We start from the raw sequence: 13,103 nt of genomic DNA, 5'->3' as shown, positions 1-13,103 counted from the left end.
CAGTACATGTGCCATGAGAAACGGTAGGCGTCGGCGGTGTGTACTTGGTCTGTAATATTTCATGAATTAGCACAGTGAAGATAACGACCAAAATGGGTCCATAAAAGCCTGTTATACAAATCTGCATCAAAAGTATATAGAGGACTAGAAGGCATTCAGTAAAATAATTAATGAAAATGTCTCCCTTACTGCAGAAGAAGATAAGATTACCCTTATATATTTTATTAAAAGAAATATATGAACACGAGAGCCAGTTACCACTAAAAAACCAAGCAGCGCCCCGAGAAACGTCTTTGAAGAGAAACAGTTTCATCTACGAGTTGACGCGTCACTCATACGTATGACTGCTACTAAACTCTTAAAGCGTCTCTCCTGCCACCTTCGAGATGGGGTCGTCTTTAATCATTATGGGCAAAAGCACAATAAAAGACCTGAAAAGGGGAGCAAATGAAGAACACAAAAATTACAGACCAAGTACCAGAACGCCGAGACCTACTGCTCCTCGAGGCACTACACACCGATATTACTACATCAAAAACGAAACAGACAGAAATATTATTATAACTTAAAAGAGAAAAGGAGGAGAGAGAGGGAGAGAGAGAGAGAGAGAGAGAGAAGGAGGAGGAGCAGGAGCAGGAGGAGGAAAGAGCAACGATATTACTACAACAAAAAGGAAACAGACAGAAATATTATTATAACTTGAAAGAGAAGAGGAGGAGAGAGAGAGGAGAAGAGGAGACAGAGAGAGAGATAGAGAGGAGAGAAGGAGGAGAGAAGAGAGAGAGGAGAGAGAGAGAAGAGAGGGTGGGGAGGAGGAAAGAGAAACGATATTTACAACAAAAAGGAAACCGACAGAAATTTATTAGAGGAGGAGAGAGAGAGAGAGAGAGAGAGAGAGAGAAGGAGGAGGAGGAGGAGGAGGAGGAGGAGGAGAAAAGGAGGAGTAAAAAGAACAGGTATTACTACAGCAAGCGAGAAATAAAAACAGACAGACAGAAAGAAACGATAATTATAACAGAAGAGAGACAGAGAGAGAAGTGAGGAGGAGGAGGAAATTTCAAACATATTGAACAACAAAAAGGAAATAGTTTGAAACGATTATCATGCATTAAAAGAGAGAGAGAGAGAGAGAGAGAGAGAGAGAGAGAGAGAGAGAGAGAGAGAGAGAGAGAGAGAGAGAGAGAGAGAGAGAGAGAGAAGAGAAGGATGCAAAGACAGAGAAGAGAAAAGATATTCTCATCACCGGGTAAGCATAATGTGGTCTTGAATTCCTCTACCTTCGATAATTTTCTCTGAAGAATAGAGCACTCGGGGGAGGCATAATTTCTCAACCACCACAAAAACAAAAACGAAATATATAAATAAATAAAGACCCCTGGAGACGCGGATCCATAGATGGATGCATTCCAAATCCCAATCAACTATTCCTTGAAACTCTGAGATGGACGGTGGTCAAACAAACGTACGTGGAAAAATACTTCATTTCCTGTATAATTTCTTAACTCAGTTTTATGGACAGATGACTTGTCTTCCTTTCACAGCCAAACTGTGGATTCTCTCCATTCATATGTAACCCCTAAGAACATTTTCCTCCTTTCTGCCTAGTGCCTAGCCTATCTCTTATTTAGAGGGCTTTTTCCTTCGTCTTTGGTTTTTGTCTTCAGATTTTAGACATTTGCATCGGTACCTAACCAAGGAAATGAGAAGGTTTGGAATTATCATATCTTTTAAAGACTTAGTGAAAATCTAATGCAAGTTGCATAAGGCTTCAGTGAGGTCAGAGAGCCATTAAAGCTCTTGAGGTTAACCGGTTTTCTTGGCGTCTTCCTCTTCTGAGACCATAGAGACAATTAGCTGTGTAAGTTATTATCTCTCTCGGGAAAGGCAGGACGAATGAGATGGGTCACAATGATACGTGAGATTGTTTATTATGAGATTGCCAACCACGTTCAGGTGAATATACGATAACAATAAGGTATTTTGTCATAATGTTAATCTCACCCCATGAAATCTGTGGTATGGATACAGAAGTGCAAGAAAACTGAATTGTGATACAATAATTGAATGATTCAACTCAATTTTCACTCGATTCGACTCAGTGTAAAACATTTCGAATATGAATCCAAAGTTAATCATAACTTCCTTCATATAATTTCAACATCTGAATTTGGTAAAATAACATTGTATTGACACATTTTGTTGATATCTCTGTGTAATGTCGAATTACTGTCCTGTTTTTTATATTTATAAATATTTAAATCCTCATTTGTATCTCATTTTTGCTTTCACACTCGTTCTCGTTCTCAAGAACTGCGTACAAGCCCTACCCTTCTACCCCATACCAGCGACGCGCCCCATTCAACCAACTGAAGAGATACAACACATCCCATTGTGGGAACTTCTTTACATTCAAAATACATGACACGTGGAATAAACTGCCACCAGAACTTGTAAACAGCAACAGTGTGGAAGAGTTTAAAAGAAAGCTAGACAAAATCATTAGGAGGACACAGTGAATGCATAGTAAAACCTGCTCCTACAGATAAGTGAGCACACGATGTCTCCTATCAGGATGGACTAACAAGTCTTTGAGACATCCTAATCCTTGTATCTCCTTGTGACTTCCAGGCAAAATACTCCTTTACGGTGGCAAAGGAATGAAGTTCTTGAGCTGCCCGAGTTCGTAGTAGGTCCTCTGGAAAGTGTAGGTGGGCATGGCGGAGATGTCGGGGTACACGACCTCACCCCCACACAGATACCCACACCAGAAGCCGAAGCTCCCCACGGTGATAATACTGTGGTTACACGACGCAAGTAGCGCCATGTCCAACTCGCGAACGGATCCTGGAATAAGAAGTAAGAGTGGACACTGGAATTATAGGAATTATAAGAATATGACTTTGACAGAATAATAAATATTACTACTGAAAGAGGTAAACGGATCCTGGAATAAGAAGTAAGAGTGGGCACTGGAATTATAGGAATTATAGGAATAAGACTTTGACAGAATAATAAATATTACTACTGAAAGAGGTAAATGGATTCTGGAATAAGAAGAGTGGGCACTGGAATTATAGGCATTATAAGAATATGACTTTGACATATTAATAAATATTACTACTGAAAGAGGTAAAAGGATCCTAGAATTAGAAGTAAGAGTGGACACTGGAATTATAGGAATTATAAGAATATGACTTTGACATATTAATAAATATTACGACTGAAAGAGGTAAACGGATCCTGGAATAAGAAGTAAGAGTGGACACTGGAATTATAGGAATTATAAGAATATGACTTTGACATATTAATAAATATTACGACTGAAAGAGGTCAAGTTATAAATTGTGTAATTGGAGGTGATCTTACTAATTCATAGAAGTTTACTTTTTAAAAAAATTAAGTTTAAGAAGTGCCTAATCATGAGTGTGGGTAAGAACTTAAAAAGAAGTTAAGAACGATATCTTTGAAAGAGTTGATAGTTGTTTGCTTCATAAAAGATACCTGAGTACTCAAGAAGTATGTATTTGAGGCCTTTGGCATTTTATCCCCTCTAAATTTGGATGGAGACGCTTTCTTAGACATTTTATTTGCCATTAGTTTTTTCTTTTATTTCAAGATACCTTTTTCTTCATAACCTTACAAATGAGGGTATTGCTTTATCTATATCTATATTTTCAGCGAAATTATTTCGTGAGATTACTTATTGTGCTGCGTTGAAATCACTTGCATACTAATGAAGAATAATAGGTGGGTATAAGTGTTTAACTTAGAACTTTTACAGGCACTGATATATATATATATATATATATATATATATATATATATATATATATATATATATATATATGTGTGTGTGTTGTGTGTGTGTGTGTGTGTGTGTGTGTGTGTGTGTGTGTGTGTGTTATCCACTTTGCTAAGGGGGGCCACTTATCTTGATGCGCCTTCCTCCGTTAAATCCTTCAAGTCCAAATCCTGTTTCTCTTTATCACTTCATCTAATTTTCCGCCTCCTTTTTAACCTTCTGTCCTTAACAGGTTCCACCCAAACCCTCTTCACTCCTGTCTCCTCACTCATCCTTACCACGTGCCCATGCCATGTCAATCTCGACTCTCTTATAATATCAGCAATCTTTACAACACCGGAACTTATCATTTCTTCATTTTCCAGAATCTCAGGCAGTTGTCCTTATACCTAACAGACTAAATATCATTTTGTAATCTTAGTTTACTACCTACAAGGAAAACTGAATTCTAGCTCATATTTTTCGTGTTGATGGAAAGACAGAATTCTTGGTGTAAAACATTCATTTGACAGTAAACCTAAATTGTATACAATGCATCAGGCCAGAAAAATTAAATATCTCTCTTAAATGGCATTGTCTATTGTAGATTCACATCACCGGTGCATCTGATGTCTAGGCCAGTCCATTATAACGCTCCCGATTGGCTGTTAATAAGCCAATCAAGTGGCTGGAAACTCTCAGTCTCTTTCAAGAGTTCACATAGGCAGCATATATGTTCCACCTCTCCTGAGAGATACGTCTCCTGAGAGATACCATCCCTCAGGGGAGGTGGAGCATACATCCTGCCTATATGAACTCTCTCGAGAGACTAAGAGTTTCCAGCCCTGTCATTGGCTTATCAACAACCAATCAGGAGCGTCGTAAGAGACTGGCCTAGACATCAATTGCTAGGCTGGTATGAATCTGCTATAGTAGGGAAAACCATATTTTTAACCGAAGGGCCTTACCTGGTGTGAATAAAACGTCCGTATAGGCACCGAAGGATCTCCTGGCGAAGGACAAGTCATCTGAGGAGACGAGGAATCGGCAACCTGGATGTTTCTCACGGTAGTAGTCCATAGCCCTCCTGAAGTACGCCTGCTCAGGAACCACTGATTTGAAACGCTGCAATTCATTAATAACAATGTCAGTTGGAAGTGATTCTATATCTCATTTGTAAATTACGATAGCTAAAGTTGCCAAATACCTCCCGTGAACATCACCGAAAAAAAAATCCCAGACACCTCATGAGTATTCATTTAATTTACCATCATGACACAGGTTGCCAGATATCCCCAAATAATCTCATTCAGTCACCAACATAGTAAAGCGAAGAATAAGACCAGATGATGCTGGCTACTTCGCTTCAGTTACCAACAAGGCGTGCATGTAGTCGGTCCTCCTGACGTGGACGCCTATCGTGACCTTCGTCAGGTAGTGAGAATTCTCTTCCCAAAACGCCCGGACCTGCAGAACGGACGGAAGTTTGTTAAAATTAATTGTCCTCGTAAAGGCTCAATGCCGTCAGTGCGCCTAAACTGGTACACTGTAGACATTACGTAAAGGAGTTTTGGACCTCCATTTCTGCTTCCTTTTTATAGACTTGCTGTTCAACACCTCTAACTGCCGCTATTTAGATCCTTCTACTTCGTCTCAAACAAACATTTTCTGGATCTCTATATTACTGACCAGCCACTCCAGCGCACTATTTTCACTGACTTGAGAGTTGAAAGACCAATTGTGCCTAAATTCCATAAATCAGTAGGAGCGTTTCTTTCGTTGGTCTCGGCATAATGCTGCATGAGCCGTGGCCTATGAAATTAACAAAGGGCGGGTGGTGGCCTATCCTGTATGGTTGCCAGAAGCACGATTATGGCTAACTTTAATCTTAAATTAAAATTAAATAGAAACTACTACGGCTAATGGGCTGCAATTTGGTATGTTTGATGAATGGAGGGTGGATGATCAACATACCAAATTTCAGCCCTCTAACCTCAATAGTTTCTAAGATCTGAGGGCGGACAGAAAAAGTGCTGATGGACAGACAAAGCCATCGCAATAGTTTTCTATAACAGAAAACTAAAATCTAATGACGAGGAAATAATTAAAACAAGAAGGGAAAACGATACTGCTATCAGTGACACCAACCTGCCTTTGAATTTCGAGAGAAAACGTGAATTCCCGTCTAATATCTTCTGGGAAGGTATTGAAGAGTTGTATTTCAAAGGGATATTCTGGAAAAAAAAAATGAAAAATATCAGCTGCATTCGTGAACAAAAGCAAATACTCTCGTTCGAGATAGTAAATGATTAGCTGGAAGACCTTTATATATACATATATATATATATATATATATATATATATATATATATATATATATATATATATATATATATACATATATGTATGTATGTATGTAATGCCATTATAATTATATATAGTATGTATATGTATACATATTCTGAAACAAATGAATAATATCAGCTGTATTCTTGAACAAAAGTAAATTCTCTCGTTCGGATAGTAAAGGATTAGCTAAAAGACCTTTAAATATATACTTATATATATATATATATATTATATATATATATATATATATATATATATATATATATATATATATATATACGTATATATATACTATATACTATATATATTCATATATAGTGCCATTATAATTAATATAGTTTGTATATATACGTATATATATATATATATATATATATATATATATATATATATATATATATATATAGTGTAATTATAATTATATATATAATAACCTTTCCATTACCTGTCACGACAAATAGATATAAGCCTAAAATGCCTGACGCTGCAGCTTCAGCCATTCCGTAATTTATGTCATTTAACGCTGGTACTCTTATCCAGGCCAAGTCATCGTATGGAACTGAAAAATGAAGGCATATGATATGCTTTTGAAAAATCACGGTAGGTGCACGTGACTTCATTGTATAAGCGAACGCCACAGGAAAATGATAGGCAGGAATCCCTACCGAGCGCTTTCATCTTTATTGATGCATTTTCGAGGCACATTTATGCCTCAATAAAGACGAAAGCGCTCGGTACGGATTCCTGCATGTTATTCACCTTGGTGAATCGCTCATATTACTATATATAATATATACCTATTATATATCACTGATTATATATATATATATGAATACTTATATTATAGTATATATGACCTATATATATATATATATATATTATATAATATATTTTAGATATGGATCATATCTATAATTCATAGTACTATAATATAATATATATATATGTTCATATATTTAGATCTTGATATTATATATAATTATATATATATACTTATATATATATATAATATTAATATATATCATATATATATATTATATATTATTTTAGATATGGATACATAACATAATATAGATTATAATTAATATAATATATTATATATTATTATTAGATATATAATATATTATATATATATATATGTATATAATATTATGTAATATATATGTATATTTTTATATGTATATTATATATATATATATATATATATATATATATATATATATATATGCAGTCCCCGGCTTATGACGGGGGTTCCGTTCTTAAAATGCGTCGTAAGCTGAAAACTGTCATAAGCCAGAAAATCATCAAAAATCCTATGAAAACCATACTTTTAATGCTTTGGATGCACTAAAAACTATGTAATCTGCATTATTATTGCATGTTTCATAAAAAAACTTAAAATATTGATTATTTTGCGTCGTAACCCTGGAACATGCGTCGTAAACCTGGAAATAATTTCGGATGAATATAATTGAGAAACGTTGTAACCTCAGATCATCATATGCCGAACCCGTCATAAGCCGGGGACTGCCTGTAAGTGGGTGTGTATGTGTGTGTCATTACAATCGCACTGACACATGGTTTGTATGCTACACTTTTTCACAGGGAGGCTGCAAGTGTACGTACCATAGGGAAAAATGAGACACAGGGTGGAATTCCTGGCTAGTTTCGTCCTCAGTATTTCTAAGCCACCTTCAAATGGACTGTTAACATAGTAATAGAAATCTGGAATGTCAGTTAACATACTAGCAGCTGGAAATAGAATATTTATCCCAGATGAGTGGAAAAAGGAAGGAAGAGCAGTAACCTCATAGCGTCTGAGGTCCAAACTCCATTCACAAATCTTGTTTATCTACTTGAATATAATCAGACCAGGTAAACTATTTACCTAGGTAAATAGATTACCTGAGCGAATGGTTTACCTTGGTAAGGTAAACTATTTACATGTGCCCAAAGCAAAGGCCTATAGGGGGTTAGTGCCGTCAGTGCTGCAACCCCTTTTCATTCATTTTACTGTACCTCCATTCATACTATCTTTCTTCCATCTTGCTATCCACCCTCTCCTAACAATTATTTCATAGTGCAACTGCTTTGAGGTTTTCCTCCTGTTTCGCCTTTCAAACCTAAATACTGTCAATTTCCTTTCTGGTGGTGAATGACCTTTTAGGGCTCAGCGTTTAGCTTGTGTGGCCTTTGGCCTAAACTCTATATTTCATTCCAGAGCAAAGGCGCTAGTCGACCTCTGTACAGAAACAAGATTTGTAAATTGAGTACTGACCCCAGACGCCAGCAAGTTTACTGCTTCTCCCTCTTTTTTTCACTAATTAAATTTAAATAATTTATTTCCAGACGGCTATATGTTCGTTTGCACTGTAACTCGCTAATATATATTGTAAATTTCTATTGCTATTTATCAGTTATGAATATGTCTTACTGAAGACAAAACCAGGCAGGATTTATACCCTGTGATTCTCTTTTACATGTGATATATCTAAACAGATATTTGTGTTTTCTGTGATATTTCTATATGGTCTGTACATGCACACACACAAAAATCAACATATCTATGAACACTAACTCATTCATTCACTTGTTCAGTTTATCAAAGAATTTTTCTATCTTACAAAAATCGACTTGTCTCTATTTCTTGTAGAAATTAAGTATGTGTCCAAGATTATAAAAGTTTAAGAATTTTCCCGTAAGGGCTACATGCATTACAGTTCTTGGTGCTTCACTTTCTTCTTTTTGTGCAGTTTTTTCACTTCTTAGAGTTTATCGTTTAATTTGTATCGTTTTCATTCTTTTCATTATTCTACTGATTCTCTTGATATGCAGTTTTTTCACTTCTTACACTTAGTCTTTATCATTTAATTTGTATCGTTTTTATTCTTTTCATTATTCTATTGAACTCATACTTCATATCAGGTTATATAGAAAAGCGACTAAAATACATAGGAGTCCCGTTCCCTCTGAAGAAAAAAATTAAAATCATGTACCCTGTAAATATTCCTAAGAAAGGGGATTCACACAGTCGTGTAGCCTAACCACACACATTATTGTGACTAAAACTACTTCCATCCACCTGGAAGGGGTTCCATGCTAATGTTGGGGAAAGTAGCCTTCAGTTGCCTTTCCATCTTGGGATGCATTCTGACCGTCGCCCCATAGACGCGACCGAGCGCCAGAAGGGTGGCGTACTCCCCCATGACGTTGCCCAGACGCCCTAGGGGTTCTGAAGTAAGCACTGGTAACTGTAGGTTCTCCCACATCTGAGCTGGGTCACGGTACCAAATTCTGGGACTTATAGCAGTTACAGGTAACGGTCCCTGCGCCTCTGTTTTGTTCTCTATGCCGTCGATTAGGCCCGTGTTCTGAAAAATGTATGAATAACCCTTAGGGCTAAGATTGGGACAGTGTGATTTGGGCAGATTCTGTTAGAAACCTTCCAGTTTGGTCATCAGAATAGTGAAAATTTAGGAACTGTAAGTCGTCACGAGTAGTGTAATAAAAAACAATCCAAAAGTAATACAAATACGCAACACAATCGAAGAAAACTTATTTTTTAACTACTTAGGGAAACATATAAATAGCCTATGTTACACTATGCTTCTTAAGAAACACTATCAAACTTAGTTCAGAACAATACAGACGATGTCCAGACTCCAGACACCCTAGCGGCTCTGAGGTGAGCACAGGTAACTATAGATTCTCCCACATCTGCCAAAATTCTGGGACTATATGAGTTGAAATCTTGCAGAAAACTGGGTCTTGAGGATCAAGAGGATATGAAACAAAGTACATACTCATTAACAGTTTCAACAGACTCCAGTGAAAAAGAAAAACCATTATAGACACGTGCTGTGTAATGGAATTCTAACTACGATGGATTATTTGTAAGACAGGTTCATTCTAGATTCTAGTAATAACTTCTAGAACTTACCTTTTGTTGCGGTATCCTATTGATTTGCGTCATATATTGTAGCGTCAGGCCTGTGGATAATTGTTAAAAAGAAGATCAAAAGCAATGACATTTCACTATAATTAAAAGTTCACTATAATGGATCCCAACACTCTTTATCTCTTAGTCTTATGGCCGTTTTCATGTTCGATATTAATCATATATATAATACAGCATGAATACACTACAGATAACAAGTATCATCCAGCACTTCTCTTAAGTAAACAAATATTAATTTCAGATATATTTCAGTCCAAGGATAATCTCACTAGATTTGTAATATATTGCAAAGGTTACTTGTATGTTTCTTTTTAATCCTGTATTTTTTTCCACAAAGATCAGGATGCAAATAACGTCCTTTTGCAGAAACGTAAGATAAATAAATAGAGTCGCTGCAATTGAAACAATATTTGCTAATGAATGATAACGAAAATGACTCCCTAGGAAGTCTTTAGAACCATGGATCCTTGAAGGATTCGTGATTTTGATGTATCAACTACTATCGGGCACCAAAAGAAAAAATATATATATAGAGTTCCGGCAAAAAATAACCACTAATGGAAGATAAGCAGAATCATCACTGAGAGATGTATTGACGTGTCACATACTACATGCGCACCAGGGTTGTAGCAATCACACTTGAAGAAATAAATAATAATTACTTTCAAAAAAATGTATATCACAATTCTGACTACATTTTGGAAGTGGTAATTACATTACAATTACAAAGATTAGCGAGAGTAAACTCTAATCTTTGGCGCAGGAAACAGTGTTTGGACGAGAACAAATCGAGCTAATAGGGTTTCATCATTTATTTCCAGAAGTGTGAGCGATACAAGAGCAAAGGTCATATTAAAACACGTCACCTACAGGACAAGGTCGGGAGCATCAGAAAATTTGGGTCTTATAAGCAACCAATCACTCCTAATGAAGCCCGACCCTTAACACTTCAATTTTAATATTTACAATTAAATTACAAATTGCATCCTCCTGTAATTAATTAAATTACAATTGCTTGCTATTTTTCATTTTCAGTTACGATCACACGAGACTGTAATTAAGTACATTTCAATTCGATTACAATTACAATTACTTCAATACTGACAAACCCTCACACACACACACACACACACACACACACATGCGAGCGACCACGACGCACTTCTACTCACACGTGACGAGCACCAGCATTAAGACGGCAGATGTTCTAAAAGACAAACTTCGGAAAGACAGACACATTTTGACGAGAGGACGTCGGCAGAACATGATGTCGCCTGAAAAAAAAAAAAAAAAACAGAAAAACGTCATCAAGTCTTAACCCAAAAACACTAAGAGAAGAGAGCATCATTTTTAACAATATTGGACCTTGAGAGTATATACCTCTTTTTCTCTTGAACATCACGGGATGCAATACGAAATCAAGCAATTTCATAAGACGTTACAAAAGAGGCACTTCGGCTTTGCCTGGACTAAAACAAGCAGAGAGGAACTGGCAATCTTTTTGCTTTCGGCAACTGCATACACACGTCGGATTACAAAGCAAATTTCCTTTAAAATTTCCTCAGCGTCAACTATGGTCTCCCGGAGCTTAGTCAATATTCTCCTTTTCCTCTGATCTCATCCCTAAAGGGCACTCTCTCTCTCTCTCTCTCTCTCTCTCTCTCTCTATACTTATTATATATATATATATATATTATATATATATATATATATATATATATATATATAATATACATAAAACACAACGCACACACACACACACACACACACATATATATATATATATATATATATATATATATATATATATATATATATATATAGATATATATATATATGTTTGTGTGCATGCATGTGTGTGCCATAAGGCTATACTGACCTCCCCCACTCACTTTGTAAAAGCAATACTGTATGCTATCTTGTTAAGATTTCATAATAGTCTATGAATACCATCAAATATTGAACAGTTTTTTGTTGTTGTTCAGTTAATCCAGATATGAAAGGTTTGTTCTTCTCATTTTGTTAGTGTTGTAGAATGAGTGTTTTACTGTGTTTTAAGAATATGTATTATATGTAATTCATTCTTGTTATTTATTGGTTGTGTTTCCATTGCATTAGTGAGCACTGATTCTCTACTGAGTGGGTGAGGTGTCTCACAATAGAGCCAACTTGTTACGATGTTGCTGAGAACTACTTCTCAGTGGCAGCTAATGATGTTTTTCTTATTATTTCAAGGCTGTAATTGTATTTGCTCTGTAATTTCCTTAGAGTATCTGCCTAAGGCAGATTACAGTAACTAATGCATAGCTGTGCTGTGCATTTATACAGGTTTTGATTGTAAAACCTAATGAAAGTTCAACGACACTTTGGAACGAATTCTCATACTTACTGCTCTCTTTTCACAGGTATACAGTGTAGGTACTGAAGAGAAAGCATTTGCCCCAAGTGCATTTCTTGATCAGAGAAAGGTTGAAATAAGTTTAAGAAAAAAATCTGCAAGCCAACAATGAGGTCCAGGACTACTCAGTAATTCCCACCTTTGAACACAGAGCAGTCAACCATCTGTTCCTTTTCTGTGTATGGGAACCATTTCCTTAGGCTGGTCAAACCCATGAGGAACAAGGCTGAGAAGCTAAATACCTTCCAGGCCTTCAGGATCATTAGTCTGTGGTGTTGTAGAGGATAAGGTTTGGCATTGTCCAGCAGTAAGAGGAGGAGAGGAACAAAGTAGAAAGTAGAAAACCTGACAGTTTATGCACTTGCGAACTCAAGAGTCTACTTTTGCTGGTCTAAGCCAAAGTTCCTTAAAGCTCTAGGTACCATCAGTTACCCAGCACCTTTCTTAATTAACTTGATGCTGTGCAACAATTTTTTCAAGTAATATTAAATTTGTAGTGTAATTAATCCCTTCAAAAGTGTTGTATCACCTGAAATTTGATTATTTGTTCAAGGTAAGGTTGAGCAGAATTTCTCATCGCATTTTTTTTTGGCATTATTCTATGCCCAAACATGAAT

The 13,103-nt window shown here is 36.2% G+C and overlaps 1 protein-coding gene across 1 annotated transcript; it reads right to left on the bottom strand.

Moving 5' to 3' along the window:
* Positions 1-2,641: 2,641 nt before the first annotated feature.
* LOC135219163 (galactoside alpha-(1,2)-fucosyltransferase 2-like) lies at positions 2,642-12,749 on the bottom strand. The gene is made up of 8 exons (XM_064255692.1): positions 12,626-12,749; positions 11,261-11,362; positions 10,071-10,120; positions 9,213-9,501; positions 5,930-6,015; positions 5,156-5,248; positions 4,750-4,906; positions 2,642-2,844 (listed from the first exon to the last, which is right to left on the bottom strand). Exons 1-8 carry the CDS (start codon positions 12,747-12,749, stop codon positions 2,642-2,644), a joined length of 1,104 nt encoding a protein of 367 aa, XP_064111762.1.
* Positions 12,750-13,103: the final 354 nt, after the last annotated feature.

The sequence above is a fragment of the Macrobrachium nipponense genome, chromosome 19 (genome assembly GCF_015104395.2).
Source record: "Macrobrachium nipponense isolate FS-2020 chromosome 19, ASM1510439v2, whole genome shotgun sequence".
Lineage (NCBI taxonomy): Eukaryota > Metazoa > Arthropoda > Malacostraca > Decapoda > Palaemonidae > Macrobrachium > Macrobrachium nipponense.
Note: the sequence above shows the minus strand (reverse complement) of the source record. Positions and strands in the feature narration are given on the sequence as shown.